The sequence below is a fragment of the Sceloporus occidentalis genome, unplaced genomic scaffold, assembly GCF_023333645.1.
Source record: "Sceloporus occidentalis isolate IW3139 unplaced genomic scaffold, rSceOcc1.0.p SCAF_2, whole genome shotgun sequence".
Lineage (NCBI taxonomy): Eukaryota > Metazoa > Chordata > Lepidosauria > Squamata > Phrynosomatidae > Sceloporus > Sceloporus occidentalis.
The window spans coordinates 6610570-6627766 of record NW_028316982.1 but is presented as its reverse complement, the minus strand read 5'-3'; the positions used below and the strand labels follow the sequence as shown (position 1 = coordinate 6627766).

Sequence of the window (17197 nt, the reverse complement as noted above, 5' to 3'; positions counted from 1 at the left end):
AAAATGTTGTCCTACATTTGTCCTGGTTTATTTATGTATTTAATTTTTTAAAAAATTATTTAATTATTTATTTTTTGGCTTCGGCCCCCCAGTTGTCTGAGGGACAGCAACCCGGCCCCCGGCTCAAAACGGTTGCCTACCCCTGGTGTAGATGCACCCTGGTAGCAATTTTGGGGACAATAACTATCCTGGATCAGAAAAAAAGACTATTGGAAACACAACTGTAATGAATAGGGAGAAAACCCAATATTTTTATTCATCTTTTTGCAAACTGCAACAGACACAGATCAGGCTGTACAAAGCAATAGTGTGTTTGAGATCCTTCTAGCACCCCCCTCTTGACTATGTTTGATGAAATAATCATGTCTCAGTTTTTCAAGGTAAGAAATAGACTGCAGCAGAGGCAGGGTAGAGAATTTGTATTCATACTCTCATAATATTAGAACAAAATTCAAAACTCCACCTTCCTGCACATGAGCAAACTGTACATGGGGCTTAAAGCAAGTCTCACATCTGTACCATAACAAACTACTTTTCTATGTGCAGGGAAAGACTCGAACATTCAGCCCCAGGCTCATGGGTAGCTTATGATAGTGCAGTCCATGAAAAGTTTTATCACTTTACTCTGCTGAACGTATGAATGGTTGCTTTCCTCCTTTTAGTAGAAGTATAAATGATGGCCTGGCAGATGTATGGTAGAGGAGAACTTTAAAGAATAAGAAATATATACAATTTCAGAGCTTACAACCAACCAACCAACGATCCTACAGAAAACTTAATAATCGTGACCATTATAGATTTTGTGGAAGTTCTTTGTTTTTTCTGGGCTATAGTTCCCCAGTTCCTCCGGTCAGCATGACCACTGGATAGCTCTTCTTATGTTCAGACTAAAACCCAGAGCAGATTCTCTGCTGCACAGGAAATTATTTCATTTTCATCTAGAGGTTGAGTCACTCTTATCTGGAATTCCAAAATCCAAAATTTTTCAAACACCAAAACTTTTTTCATGAGTGGCTGAGATAGTGACACCTTTGCTTTCTGATAGTTCAGTGTAAGAGACTTTGTTTCATGTACAAAATTATTTTAAAATATTGTCTAAAATGACCTTCAGGTTATGCATATATGTATATGAAACATAAATGAATTTTGTGTTTAGACTTAAGTCCCATCTCCAAGATATCTCATTATGTAGAAATATGCAAATACAGGAACAGTTGGCCCTCCACATTTTCTAGGGTTAGGGGTGAAGGACCCCTGTGAATGTGGAAAAACCACAAATAAAAAAATACACTATTCTTTTTACCTAAGCAAATGCCTCTCTAGGAATCTGTAACTCCTCCAGTGCAACTCTGTTGTCAATATCTGCCAGAAGTAGATGATAAAATCATGCTGGAAGATCTACAAATGCCTAGAGAAGTGCTTTCTCTAGGAATGTCTGGGTCCTCCACACAACTCTATGGTCAACTTCTGGCAGAGTTGCACTGGAGGACCTAAAGATTCCTAGAGAGAGCATATGAATCAAAATGGCAAATAATCAAATCCGCATGAGTCAAAGCTACAAATGTGGAGCACCAACTGTACTCCAAAATAACAATTAAAAAATCCCAATCAACTCTGGTCTCAAGCTTTTCAGATAAAATATACTTAATCTATATTAAAATGGGAAGAATTCCTGGATACCAATATTATTAGATTCAGAGCTTGAAAAAATGATTTTTTCCCAGCCACAACCACACCCCAGTTAACGAAACCTCTAATGCAGATGTTTGTTTTTACAAAGACTTTTTACACCCGCTTAGGGGCTGTAGAAACAGCCCCGAAGGGGTGGTCTCTAACCGCTCCTTCTTCAGCCACATCAGGGCCATGTAACCACATGCCACAGTCCTGATCTGGTCTTTCCTCTGGTGTGAAAAGGAGCCACAAAAATCAACTCCTTTTTGTGCCCTGGAAAGGGCATGATAAGCATGGTGCTGCAGCTATACAGCGCTCCTTCAGGGCAGACACAGCACCAGAGGAGCACCATGATGCTGCACACCGTGGTGAGATGTGCACAGCATCACAGTGCCCTGGGGGGCAGAGTTCAGGTGTATGTTGTGTGAATGCGATGCCCCGACTCCGTCCCCAAGCCGGCCTTAACGGCCAGTCTGAAGAACCCCTCAGTTCTCCATTTCCTGCTCAGGATCTGTTTAGCTAGAAGGTGGATGTGGTTTTTTTTAGCAGCAGCAATATTGGGAGGATGATGGAGATGAATAGGAGAAATACAGACTTTTAGTGTCAGATTGAAGCAGTGTATTAGCAGTAAACAATGCCATGCAATCTTGAGCTGGGAAGGAATGAGATTCTGCTGTAGCTGTTCCTACAACAGTTCTGTTTGCTTCCCTACAACAGGCAAGGTGAACTATCTGCAGAATCTCTCATATTGAGTATGCATAGGCTGATCATACATACCATTTTAAAGGGGTTAGTACCATTTTTTTCATATTTCCAGACTGTGCTGTCATTTTAATATAAGTGTCAATTTTGTCCCATTTTCAAGAATGTTATGTTGTAAAAATGGTTTTAAGATCCCTGTTTGAAATTGTGGTTGTCAAAATAATTGTGTCACAGAGTGTGAGAAGTTTTGTGATAAGGTGTTGAAAGACCGAAATTTACTGTGTCAGATTGTTTCTTTTGAGAAATATTCATGGTACATTCATGGTGAAATACAGTCCCCTGCTACCTAAATTTTTGTGTGAGTTCTGTCACTGAAGAATAATTGTTAGCTCAATATGTCAATGTAATAAAATTTTTGCTATTGCTTACTTTTTTGTGGAATATAACATAACTCCATCTGGTTTTTGCCATCCCAATGTCCAGTTTTTGTCTCAAGAAAATATGGTCAGCATAAATGAACAACAAAACAGAGAGAAAGACGGAGGGCAGATAAGCTTGCCCTACCAGCTCTTTCTCTGCTAAAGAATGCTGGTGCCTCACAAAAACAATAAATCCCAGAGTTCTGTAGGATGGGCCACGGCAGTTAAAGTGTTGTCAAAGGGCATTATTTCTACAGTGTAGATCAGTGGTTCCCAAACTTTGGTTCTCCAGGAGTTTTGGACTTCAGCTCCCCAAATTCCTGACTGTTGACCAAGCTGGCTGGGGTTTCTGAGAGTTAAGTCCAAAGCACTTGGAAGCCCAAGATTTGAAAACCACTACTGTAGATGTACCCCAAAACTGGCAGGGGTGAACCAAGACATTTTCCTGCCTAAGGCAGAAGTGAAAATGACATAATGATTAAGCACAGTGTGCTCAAGCCCAGACAAGTTATTTTGTCATCTGAAGATGTTACCACAGGTATCCCTCATCCCCCCAAAACAATAAAGTAAACAAATTGTGGTTTGCTGCTTTTTCATGACACTCGAATCTGTTGCTTGGGGCAGCTGCCTTGCTCTGCCTAATGGTAGGACCAGCTCTAGTGCTTGCAGGTCCACATGGGTTCCCCACCCCAGCCTTTATTCTCTCAAGACATGGAGGTTCTGTTGTTCAAGAGACATGACCCTTCTTGGTAATTTACCCATAAGCCCCCACCCTATTTAGTAACATTGCAAGGTGCAAGTGGTAGAAAAATTCTCCCACAAGAGAAAATAAACCCTCCAACTTGCACATTTCAGAATCCAAAACTACCCCGTGCAAGGGAATAACCCAGTTTGTTTCGGTTCCCAACGAAGGACATCAGCCCTGTGTAGGTCTCTATGAGGATGGGCTCATTCATCACGGCAACTCCGTCGGTTCGACCGGGCACAGGATCCTTCCGCTGGGCATTCTGAACTGCTTGGACAAGCTGAGCTGTGAATGTGGAGATCTGGAGAAGAAAAGCAGGAGTTCACAGCCACATTATTAGTATTATTATTATCTAAAGTAGCTCAAATGTTGTAAAAGGATTATGGTTGAGTTTTGGTTTCGTAAAAGGAAGCAGCACTAGGGATCAGATTGCAAACCCATGTTGGATACAGGAATGCACTAAATTATTTCAGAAGAAAATCAACCTGTATTTTATAGATTACAGCAGAACCTTTGATTTTGTGGATCATGAGAAATTATGGTTTGCTCTAAAAGAAATAAGTGTGCCACAACATCTAATTCTCCTGATGCATAACTTCTACTCTAGACAAGTGGCCACTGTCTGGCAACAGTATAGAGAAACAGAATGGTTTCCTGTTGGTAAGGAGGTCAAACAAAACTGCATTTTTATCACCTTTTTTTTAGTTTATATGCAGAATATTTATATTTCTCTATGCCTAGCATATAGAAAGTGGATTTAGGCTCAAGGGAAGCAGGTGTAAAAATTGGGGGAAGGAACATCAACAATTTTTATGTTGAATTTTAATCTGTAAGCCGCTTTGATCATCGCGGAAAAGCGGGATAAAAAATAAAATCTATTATTATTATTATTATTATTATTATTATTAATTTAAGCGTTGCAGACAACACCTTATTAATTCCCCCAGTAAACTCCAAATCCCAGGATGCCAAAATATGGAGCTCTGGCAGTTGAAGTGGTATGGAAATGCTATAACTCTATAATATGGACCCACTCTTGAGGAACCACTCCAGGAAATTAAGAACCCAGGGAGGGAAACAGAAGTGTTGAATCTCCTGCGTGTTGAAAGATGCTTGTCATGACTGATTATAAATACCCTGGCAAGAATGATGAAACCCAGCCGCCGACTGGGAGCATTTTGTGCGTCACAACAACACTCTCTACAAACCAGCAGGAGAACAGGAAAACAACAACCTATCCAGAAGGTCCAGCAGATGCTTGGCTCTCCATGGCAAATAACATGGAGTAACTGGATCTGCCTTGTCTTACTGTCAATGCCTAGGCACAAGGGTCTTTTTCTTATCCTTTGGCTGTGCTCTCAACCCCTCCCTAAATAACATCCCCCTGAAAAAAAACATGGCACAACCCCAAGTTGGTGGTGATAGTCAAGGGAGGTTTTTCATTCCAACTCTCCTGGTCTCAGGAGGTGCCAGTTCTTGAGAGGCCATTTCTTAACACCTTCCAAAGATGTTCTGCACTTTTTCCTGCTCATTTTGAGAACAAGGATTAAAAACAAGCCTGTCTCTCCACTGCCCAGGAGTCACTTTTAACACACCATGGCATCCCCAGAATGCCAGGAACACAAAGGGGTTGTGTTACACCATGCCAGGCAGTCAGCAGCACAGACCCCATGGAAAGTAACCAAGCGAACTCAGAGGATAAACAGAGAGAGACCCAAGTTAGGGAGGAAGTGGTTGAGTGTCCATAGGTAGAAATGGAACAAAGTGGCTCATGGCTGAATACTGTGGCATCTTCTCTCTCTCTCTCTCTCTCTCTCACATACACACACACACACACACACACACACACACACACACACACCCCAAGCATAAAAAGAGATTGCAGGCCCCATCTTTTTGGAATAAAATATAGGCTGAGTCTCTCTTACCCGGAATTCCAAAATCCAAAGTATTCCAAAATCTAAAACATTTTTCACGGATCGTTGAGATAGTGACACCTTTGCTTTTTGATGGTTCAATGGACACAAACTTTGTTTCATACACAAAATTATTTAAAACGTTGTGTATAAAATTGCTGTTGTGCTATGTGTATACAAAACATAAATGAGTTTCTGTGACTGTTCTGGAATTCAGTCCAAACTTTGAGGCAGTTATCCAAGGTGCTGAACTCTACCTCTGAAATTGGTTCTCCATCTTGGACATCTCCTTTAAAGGTCAGTCCAAAACATGGGAATGGGTTCTTCACCTCCCCCAGGCCACTTTTGTAAGACAGGAAGGATTTCCTGGAAGTAACTGACAAGCAGTAACTTCCTGACAGGAAGCAATGTCATTCTCATAGAAGTAACTGATGGTGATAGGAAGATATTTCCAGGCAAAAAATGGACTCTTCTGCACCAGAAATGGACTGGCAGCCTCCAAAACATTTTTTGAAAGAATCTGACTCTTCTGAGGCCATAGTCTCCCACCCAAATGGCCATAGGGAGGGGATCTGTATGTAGTCCAGAAGCCAGACCTTTAATCCCTGTATTAAAGGGATTCATTCAGTTCAAAGTAGGCCACATTGGAAGGTACACAGCCATGACAAAAGGGTCACAGAGTTGTCATCTTATGAATGCAAATCTTTGGAGACAGGTGTGCCAATCCTGAACACAACTGTCCTTGGGATTTCCCTCTGCAATGCCAGCTTCCAGGATACGATGAGATAGTGGGAAGTACTTTGAATTTCACACCACTTCTCCTTGCCCAATGGATCTGGTTACACCCTCCTCTCTGGCTCTTCCTATTGCTTCCCCAAATCCCTACTGTCAAATGTACACTCTGTCAGCCACTCTGAAAGCCTTTGTGGAGTGCACTTATGGATGCGGTGGAGTTATGAATATGAAACCCCACATCCAGTTAGAGGAGTGTAGGGTTTGCTAAAAATGGCAACAAACGATATTTGAAGGGGTCCCTGGTAAAGAAAAAGGGAAAAAACCACTGCTTTAGGCAAAATGTAGGGATCATAAAGTTCCTTCGACATGGGGAGAATGGACCTCAGCTTCTGTGAGCAATGGGGTCTATTCTCCCATTGATCGGGGTGCAGCTGACTGATGTTTCCAGAGACCTCCAATGCAAGGATGAATTGCAACAAGGAACCAGCATCTGGCAATTCCACCAGAGATTGTTCATGGAAGGGTTGTAGAAATGTCAATCTGATGTGCCCCTGTCAACAGGATGAAGCCTGACTAGGGTGAAAACTAGGCAAAAAAATAGCATCTGACATCATATCAAGTTAATAGAAATTAAAAGTTTTGGGGTTGAGTGAGGAGAGTCATAGGCTCAAACATAGTTCATCAGCTATTCTTCCAAAGACCATAAATTGTGTCCGTGGTTTCCCTTAAAGTCTGCTAGATTCTGCTAGATTCTTGGCATGGAGCCCCTTAGCAGCCCCTTCATTGCATGGAAACTGGACAATTTCATTTGCAGTGAATTGGATGTTTTTTCTGAAATTAATGTGTGGTAGAAATCTGTTTTGTCCCATGAGTGCAAACGAAACTCTTCTATTCCCACCTCTCTCTAACTGGCAATGGGAATGCAAGAAAAAGAATGATGGAAAACAAAAACCCAAAAGAGAACAATTCTCAAATGTTCCCCAGAGCTTTATAAAAAGACGTTGTGATGAATCAACAACTCTCCTCGCTCTGATCCTGTTTTTCACAAGGGGATCAGATTGCTAACATTCTTACAATGCAGATGGGGATAATTCAGAGGAAAGGAAAAAATATTGCTTATGACCGGAATATGTGAGCTTTTAAATCCATGGTTGGTAAAGCGTTCATATTTCTCTCTACAAGAAGGAGAAGGAAACACCCTTACTGATAACTTCCTTTTTACATTCAAGGATGAGGAATCCATTACTGAAGTATCTCAAATTCACTCACTGGTAAGAATGTAAAGAATAACAGTTTCCCACCCCCCACCCCTTTTACCAAAAGCCGATTCCCAAACGCTGGAATTTCCCTCCAAGGAATCTTGATGCTTTGTTGTTTGTTGTTAATTGCCTTCAAGTCATCCCTGACCCATAGCGACCTTGTTGGATGAAACACCTCCAAGACCCCCTGTACTGTACTCTGCTCAGGTCCTGCAACTCCATGCCCATGACCTCCCTAATTGAGTCCATCCATCTAGCATGCAATCTGCTTCTCTTTCTACTTCCCTCCACCTTATCTAGCATTATGCCTTTTCCAGTGATTCATGCTCTCTCATTATGAGGCCAAAGTACCTGAGCCTCAGTTTGATCATCTTGGCTTCCAGGGAGAGTTCGGGCTTGAGTGGGTGAGTGCTGGTTTGAGTGCTGGACTAGGACTTTAGCAAACCAGAGTTCAAATCCCCACACAGCCATGACTTTGGGTCAATCCACTCTCTCAGCCTCAGAGGAAGGCAAAAGGAAACCCCCTCTGAACAAATCTTGCCAAGAAAACCCCATGATAGCTCCCCTTAGGGTCACTATAAATTAGAAATGACTTGAAAGAAAATAACAACAGCCACCACCAATAATAACAATAAAATTTCTTGCATAAAAATAATGTATTCAATACAAACAAGCTTGGGAGGCACAGAATATCCAAGGAAATTCTTGCAGTTGGAAGAAAACTGATTAAATTGTTCCTCCTTGCCTCTGAGAACAAAGTTAACAGAGATTTGCATCCCTACTCAGTGACACATTCACCTCTACAACTGATGCAATTCCTAGACTCTTTCCACCAGGGTTTCTGTGGAGGGCTCCACCACACAACCAGAGATGGGCAAACTTGGGATTCTTTTGCATAATGTCCCCTTTGCAAAAGAAATACAGAAACTGTCTTCCTCAGGTCAACTTGTGGAATGATATATGCTCTGACCTTGATTCCCCCCCCCCACACACACACACCTTCCAATTGCAATACTTTTGGACACAATGAGAAGTGAAATGGATTGCCTTGGAAAATGATGGACTCTCCCTCTTTGTAGGTCTTTAAAATGTGGTTGGATGGGCATCATGCAGGTGTGCTTTCAGGGGGTTGGATGAGGTGGCTCTTGGGATCCATTCCAATGCTAAGTTTCTATGAGTTTATGATTCTGTGATTAAATTGTTGCATCTGGAGGCTTCACAGATCAGCAAGTAACCTTCTTCTTTTGGCTAGAAAAAAGACCAGTCTGGGGATACTGAAGATTTCATGGTCACAAAATTTATCCAGGACCAGACTGAACTCACCCTTGTTATGAGCCCAGGTGGCATAATGATTTGAGTATTTGACTATATGACTCTGGAGACCAGGATTTGATTCTCTGTTCAACCATGAAACCCACCAAGTGACCTTGGGCAAGTCACACTCTTTCAACCTCAGGGGAAGGCAATGGCAAACCTCTTCTGAACAAGTCTTGCCAAGAAAACCCTGTGATAGGTTCACCTTGCAGGCTCCATAAGTCATAAATAAAATAGCAATACCACTTTTTATACTGCTTCATAGTAAACTAAACACCCCCAACAAGCTGGATACTCATTTTCCAACCTAAAAGAGGATGGAAATCTGAGTCAACTTGGAGCCCTGCGGAATCAAACTCACAACACTGTGGCTGCAGTACCGACATTTAACTACTGTGTCACTAGGGCTGAGCAGTTAGTGGGATGCAAGGGGAAGAAAATCAGATTCTGGCGGTTGTAATTAATGTTAGAAAAAGGTTGTTTGGGGAAAGGGTATTTAACCTTCTCCCTGCCACTGGTTTTGACCCATTCATCACAATTCAAGGATGGTGACAAGGTGGAATGTGTCCAGAGGAGGTGACCAAAATGGTGAAGGGCCAGGAAACCACACAACCCTGTGAAGAGTCGCTTAGGAAACTGTGTATGTTTACCCTGGGAAAGAGAAGGTTAAGGGTTTAAAGATTTGAAGGGATGAGCTATGGAGGATGGAGTAATCTTGTTTTCTCCTGCACCTGAGACAAGGACATGGAGCAATGGATGCAAACCATAAGAAAGAGATTAGGAAACATTAGGAAGAACTTCCTAACAGTAAGAGCTGTTCGACAGTGGAAGATGCTGCCTTGGAGAGTGATGGAGTCTCCTTCTTCAGAGGTTTTTAAACAGAGGCTGAATGGCCATCTGTCCCAGGAATGCTTTGATTGTGTATTCCTGCAGGGCAGAATGGGGTTGGACTGGATGGCCATTGGGGTCCCTTCCACCTCTATGATTCTATGATTTATTTCCACATGGAGAAGTTACTTTGGGGAGGTGTTTCCCTAATGCTGATGCTTCCAGCTGCTTCCCTGATTTCTTCCCATGGAGAAATCATTTATGTTCTGTGGAGTCCCACTATACAATAATGAGATGTTGGGTCCCACACTGATGTAAACCCCCTCCTCTATAACTATAACTCACCTGACAGATGGCATTGAATCTCTGGTTGCTGTTCTTCACAGGGTGTTCCATGAATGTTGCATAAGGAACGTCAGTGGACCAGGGGTTCCAACGTGAAAGAAATGTTGGCTCTCGCACTTTGTCCCAGAAGATCCGTATGCCTTCTCCTTCCCTCCTAGAATGTGAAACAGTTCAACAGGTGAGGTTTTGTGGCAGACAACCAGAGTAGTGTGAGTGATGTGACTGGGAGGACTCTGTTGAGGTGAACAGATGGTACTAATGGGGTGTGTGAAACTCCAGAGAAGCCTTAAATGAGAAGGATATTGGCTGAAATTCTGCAGGTGTCTAATACATATGTAATTTCCCCTACAAAATCATTCAGATCATCAGCATTTAGTTCACGTTTGGAGAAATCTCTGGGCACCACAGTTCAAAAAGCTATAAACAAGCTGGAACATGTCCAGAAGAGGGCAACCAAGATGATCAAAGATCTAGAAACCAAGCCTTATGGGGAACGACTGAGACAAATGGATGTGCTTAGCTTGGAGAAGAGAAGACAGAGAGGTGAGAGCCATCTTTAAACATCTGAAGGAATGTTGTATAGAAGATAGAGCAAGCTTGTTTTATTCTATCCAGAGACCAGAACATAAACCAACAGCTTTAAATGACAATAAATATTAGGAAGAACTTCTTGACTATAAGGCATGTTTGACAGTGGAACAGACTTCCTTGGGTGTTAGTGGCTGTTCCTTCCTCAGAGATCATTGGAGAAGCTGGGCATATTTCAGGAGCACTTTAGTTATGTATTCCAGCATGTCAGGGGGTTGGACTAGGGATCCCTCAGGATCCCTTCCAAGTCTAGGATTCTATGATTCTAGGTGGAGTTCTGCATGCAGTGACTTTTGGCATGCAAATGGGTATCATTAGGGACCAAAACCTGGCCCCTAGATTGGCTGCATTTGCCCAGCTTTGCATTATGGGAACTCAGTTTTAAAGCAAAGCTTGAAAATTTACTAAAATTCTGAGAATTCCCCCCAGAACATTACAGCCATGCCAGCTTTGATGGGGGGAATTTGGGAGTTGGAGTCCCCAAAGGATCCCCCCCCCCCCCAAGCTCTGACTTAAAGCAATAAAACTCAGTTACTTGTTAAATGTGCATGTATAGTCGTGTCTTTGGACAGAGGGTGATTTTTATGCATTAGTGGGTACATTTTGAGAACAAACTGCTGTTGCATTTTTATATTTTTCTTTAGAGCACTCCAGTCTCTGAAAAGAGACAGATTAGATGTAAAAAATATATGATCAGGTTTCTTGTTTCAAATATAATTACCGAAATCCCCACCCACACCTCTGGCACCATTGCCAAAAACTTAGGCTTGGGTTTGTGTTGTCTATTTTGAAAACCAAGTAAATCTTTCTTTTTTGCTTCCCCCTCCATGCAATGATCCTATAAATACACAGCTCTGTTTCAGGTTCCCAAATTCTGAAACAGGAGGGTTTTTACTTTAAGGCACAGCAAAAAACAAAGAAATGTTCAAGTACTGCTTTTCCGTTCAGAAAGCACCTGGCTCACTAGAGAGATTAAAAACATTAAACAAAGATGTACTGCTTTCTCCAACTGATTGTTTTTCTACCTCTAAACATTTAATATATCAAGAGAAAAGACCAGGATCTGAACAAGTTACTTTCATGGAATTCTGGAATACAGAACAGTTACTTCTTTTAAACTACAACTCTTCATTGGTGCATCTACACTCTACAAGTAATGCAGTTTGACACAACATAAGTGCTGTAACTCCATTCTATGGAAACTTGGGATCTGTAGTTTTACAAGATCTTTAGCCTTGTCTACCAAAGAGTCCTGGTGCTTCACAAAACTACAAATCCAAGAATTCTGTAGGATGGAGCCATGGCAGTTAAAATAGTGTCAAACAGCATTATTTCTACAGTGTCAGTTCACCCTGAGATAATGGGTGATGATTTCTTTCACCTCACAGATTTCAATAATTACTGGAACTTTTATTTACTCCCATTTAAAATAAACAAATATACATGTTTCTTTCTTATTGTGCAAAATTTTATCATACTACCCTTCATCCAATCAGATTCCAGAAAAATGCAGTAAACCAACATAGATAAGGAAGCATTTTAAATCCAATGGAACTCAGTAAAGAGACTAACATCAATAAGTGAAATAATTGTAACAGTAATTAGAATATAATGGCTTGGATCCTGTTGTTACTTCTCAGTAGAATGGACTAACTGAATCAATGAAGGTAGAATTCAAAGACATAACCATGTTAGTCTGGAAAATCAGTTTGCAAGGGGGTCTTGTAGCACTTTTGAGACTAACTGAAAGAGAGAAGTTGGTAGCATGGGCTTTTGTAGACTTGAGCCTACTTTCTCAGATGCATGAAGTGGAACTGGCACTTCAAGCATCTGATAGACCTCCTCCCAATCTCAAACAGTTATTTACTTACAGATGGGGAAATGGGTGCAAGACCGTTCCACAAATACAAAAGCCAACTTTGCCCACACATCTATTCAGGAAATGTCATAACAGGACCTAATGGCATCACCCACAACATTAGAAGGACTTTCACTTCCTCGTCCTTCAATGTGAATTATGACATCCTGTGTCAACAATGCCCATCAGTACTCTGCACTGGGCAAACAGACAAGTCTTTGCACCAGTGGGTAAATGGACATAAATTAGACATTAGGAATACACACACACACACACAATTGCAGAACACTTCAATCTTCCTGGGCATTCTGTCTCAGACCTCATATCAGCAATCCTTGAACACAAAACTACAAGGAAAGATTGGAAAGAGAAATAATAGAACTGGAATGTATCCACAAACTCTAGTCCATCAACAGTGAGTTGAACAGAGACAATGGTTTCCTGGCACACTACATGCATTATAACACTAGATAACAATCCACCTTCATGAAAGATCCCTTGTCTAGTTCATCTGTTCTGGTTCCCACATTACATTCCAATACTCATTCACATAGTTATCTACTCTATGCCTCCAACTGTTTCAGTGACTAAGGATGGCATCTCTTCTCTGAACACCTGCCTTGACTCGGTAATGGGCTGGATGAGGGAAAACAAACTCAGGCTGAATCCAGAGAAAATGGAGGTACTTACAATAGGCACCTCAGATCTGGGGAAGGAAATTTACCAACCTGTCCTGGACGGGGTCACACTTCCCCTGAAGGATGAAGTTTGCAGTCTGGGAGTACTTCTGGATCCATCTCTACAGTTGACATCTCAAGTAGATGCGACGGCCAGAAGTGCTTGATACCAACTTCGGTTGATACGCCAACTGCGACCCTACCTAGACCGAAAGGACCCTGAGGCGGTGGTACATGCTCTGGTAACCTCTCATCTTGATTTCTGCAATGCGCTCTACATGGGGCTACCCTTGTACCAAGTTCAGAAGCTTCAACTAGTGCAAAACATGGCAGCCAGATTGGTCACCGGTTCCTCAAGGTTTGACCATATAACACCAATCTTAAAAGATCTTCATTGGCTCCCAATCTGCTTCCGGGTGCAATACAAGGTGTTGGTTATTACCTTTAAAGCCCTACATGGCTTGGGTCTGAGTTGCTTATGGGAACGCTTCTCCCTATACAATCCGTCCTGCACTCTTAGAATGACGGGGAAGAACTTGTTAGAAGTAACAACAACCAAATACGTTTCAACTTCCCAAAGAGCTTTTACGATAGCTGCTCCAAGACTGTGGAATAGTCTCCCAGAAGAGATCCATCTTACTGCCTCCCTGGAAACCTTCAGGAAGGCAGTTAAGACAGAGCTCTTCCGGCGAGGATACCCACCTGATTTTTGGTAAGACACGAGTCCACCTCCCTGAACTCCACTGTTGCCTGTGATAGCCTGTTTTTAATTGCTAATTGTTATGTATTTTATCGAATTGTTGTGTGTTATTCTGTATTGTTTCTTAAATCAGGTTGTGATTCCACCTCGATCCACCCAGGAGAGGCAGGAAAATACGAATAATAATAATAATAATAATAATAATAATAATAATTACTCTCCTTGGCTTTAGGCAACATCCTTCCTTCTGCCTTGTCCCCCAATGACCATTATTAAACTGAACATGTCACCTCATATCCATACCCACAAGGGTTTGCATTTCTATTACCATTGGATGCCTCCCAGTTTTGTGGTGTGGGTTTCCGTCTATGGCCCTGGATGGACTCTGCCAGCCATGAGCCCAAAAGCGGAGGACCAGGTACCAGTTTAATAGATCAAACAGATAATTTGGGAGCTGCAATCAGGAAAGATTCACACCTCTGAGACACAAAGTCTAGGTGATTTACAGCAGGATGTTTTGCATTGCTATCCCATTCCCATCTTTGATACCCCTCTCTCGAATAATCTTTTCCCATGCGGATTTGGCCCTTTTATGTATCTTTGCCTCAGGCTATTTGTGGCCTATATAAGGACCCAAATTTCTTTTCTTTCCTCTGGCTGGCTAGAATTCATGATGTCCCCATGTCACTTTGAATTCTGACTGGTTCCGATTCAGAACCGTCCCCCTCAGTGTTCCCAAACAGCCAAGTCCACCGCCATACCATTCAATTGGACCATCCGGAGTCACCACGATTTAGTAAGTATCACCATTAGTGGAGCCTCTTGTTTATTCCAATGCTAAAGCCTGTATTCCTTAGCTCTTGTGTGCGTGTGCGTGTGAGTGCATCTGCTTTTATATGTGCTTCCCCTGAATAAAATACAGTTAATATAAAGAATTCTGCCTCTGTGAATTTCCTATCCTCTCATCTCAGTATACAGGTGGGAAACAATCCCAAAAGGACTGCTTGAACTCAGTCCAATTAACAGAACTAATTAAAATTTCCCTGTTTCATAGTTACACCATTCACACAGACAGCCTGCTTACATTGGTCTGCCCTGGTCACTCCACTCCATGCGTTTGAAGAAGTAGTCTCTAATCTAGGAAAGTGCATGCTACCTGCTTCATTCTTTCAGTTAGTCTCAAAGGTGCTACAAGAACTCTTTGCATACTGTATCAATGATATTTACCTATCTGTTGACTCACCTATCAACAAGTGATTCTAAAGGATATTGAGAAACTGGAGTGTGTCCAAAGGAGGGTGCCTAAAATGGTGAAGGGTCTTGAAACCATGCCCTATGAGGAACGTACTACGGAGCTGGTGATGTTTAGCATGGAGAAGATTAAGAGGTGATATGATAGCTATGTTTAAATATTTGAAGGGATGTCATATTGAGGAGAGAGCAAGCTTGTTTTCTGCTGCACCAGAGAATAGAACCCGAAACAATGGATGCAAGCTACAGGAAAAGAGATTCCACCTCAAGATTAGGAGGAACTTCCTGACAGTAAGGGCTGTTCGACAGTGGAACACAATCCCTCGGAGGGTAGTGGGTTCTCCTTCTTTTGAGGTCTTTAAGCAGAGGCTGGATGGCCATTTGTCGGGTATGCTTTGATTGAGAGTTCCTGCATGGCAGGGGGTTGGACTGGATGGCCCTTGTGGTCTCTTCCATGATTCCATGATTCTATGATTCTACTGTTGGAATTTGGCCAATGAGATTCTAGCCAGATATTTACTTCTTTGTTTGTTTGTTTCTTGTGACATACATTTTTGCTTGTAGGAAAAATACTGTATGGTTACAAGTATGGGTTAAGGTGCCTAAATGAGGGGTGGAAATCATGTGGGTCTCTGGATGCAGTTGGACTGCATGTCCCAGCAGCCTTAGCCAACAGATCCCATAGCCCATTTATCCAATGGCGAGTTCCAAATAAAGGAATATTCCTACTGAAGGGATGGGATTTGCATAAGTGCTGCCAGTTGAAGTGCTGCTAGTCTAACTGAGAGCATTAGCTGAATTACCATTAAGGGCATTTATTGTTGTTGTGTGCCTTCAAGTCACATCCAATGTATGGAAACCTTAAGGGAATTTATTATGGGATTTTCTTGGGAAGATTCATTCAGGAAGGGTTTGTCTTTGCCTCCCTCTGAAACTGGGGGAGTGTGACTTGTCACCTTCTGACCTAGTGGGTTTCCATGGCCAAGTGGGGATTGGAACCATGGTCTCCAGAGTCATAATCCAATGTTCTCACCACTACACCATGCTGGCTCTCAAGGGCATCTATAATATGCAATTAAAGCAGTTCCATACCACATTAATTTTCAGGGTTCCATCCTATAGCATGGTGGGATCTGTAGCACAGGGAGGGACACAGAATCCTCTGCTAAAAAGATGTCATGCTGTAATTTACAGGACTGAATAAGAATTCTCCATCAGAGAAATGCAAGTCCCTCACTAAACTACAGATTCCAGGATTCTGTAGGATGGAATCAAATGATGTAGTATAAGCCTGTGCATTGTAGACACAATCTCTTCCATACCCTTCACAAGCAAAATCTGGGGCACATGAGGACAAGCAATATCACAGTGTGATCAGAAGGATGTGGCTAAGCAACAAGATAGTAGACATTAGTAATGGGGAAGAACACATAAAACACACAATTTCCTACACTTTTCTCAAATGTCTTACATTTTGCGGTGCCTTGTCCTCCTTTGTGGTGGTGACATCTGGTCACCCCAATGCTCAAACCACTACAGCCCTGGAATTTATCTACTGAGTTTAGGAAATCATGGGAAAAAGTGGGGAGAGGGCAAATAAGCCTACTAAGAAAGGCAAGACTCTGCCCCCTCCTCTTTTCTCCCTCCTGCTAAGTTAACTGAGGGCAAACTATCTATGTACTTGGAACACACAATTTCCTACACTTTTCTCAAATGTCTTACATTTTGCGGTGCCTTGTCCTCCTTTGTGGTGGTGACATCTGGTCACCCCAATGCTCAAACCACTACAGCCCTGGAATTTATCTACTGAGTTTAGGAAATCATGGGAAAAAGTGGGGAGAGGGCAAATAAGCCTACTAAGAAAGGCAAGACTCTGCCCCCTCCTCTTTTCTCCCTCCTGCTAAGTTAACTGAGGGCAAACTATCTATGTACTTGGAACTCAGTTTGCAGCAACTGAAGGAAGCTGAGGAAAAAAGCAGGGGGAGGAAAGAGAAACCAGGACATTCTGTTGCTGTTGTCTGCCTTGAAGTCATTTCCAACTTATGGTGCCCCTCAGGGGGTTTCTTGGCAAGAATCGTTCAGAGGGGGTTTGCTACTGCCATCTTCTGAGGCTGAGAGTGGATGACTTGTCCAAAGTCACCCAGTGGGTTTCAAAGCTGAGCCAGGATTCAAACTCTGGAGCCTGGGTG

The 17197-nt window shown here is 42.2% G+C and overlaps 1 protein-coding gene across 1 annotated transcript in view; it reads right to left on the bottom strand.

Annotated features, from left to right (window-relative positions):
• Window positions 1-222: 222 nt before the first annotated feature.
• The window catches only part of TPRG1 (tumor protein p63 regulated 1), a 50861-nt gene continuing 33886 nt past the window's right edge, over window positions 223-17197 (bottom strand). The window contains exons 5-6 of the mRNA XM_089508678.1: window positions 9935-10088; window positions 223-3838 (exon numbers count right to left, since the gene is read on the bottom strand). Of these exons, the coding sequence (XP_089364804.1) occupies window positions 3644-3838; window positions 9935-10088 (349 nt within the window). The 3' untranslated portion in view covers window positions 223-3643. The remainder of the gene's footprint in view (window positions 3839-9934; window positions 10089-17197) is intronic.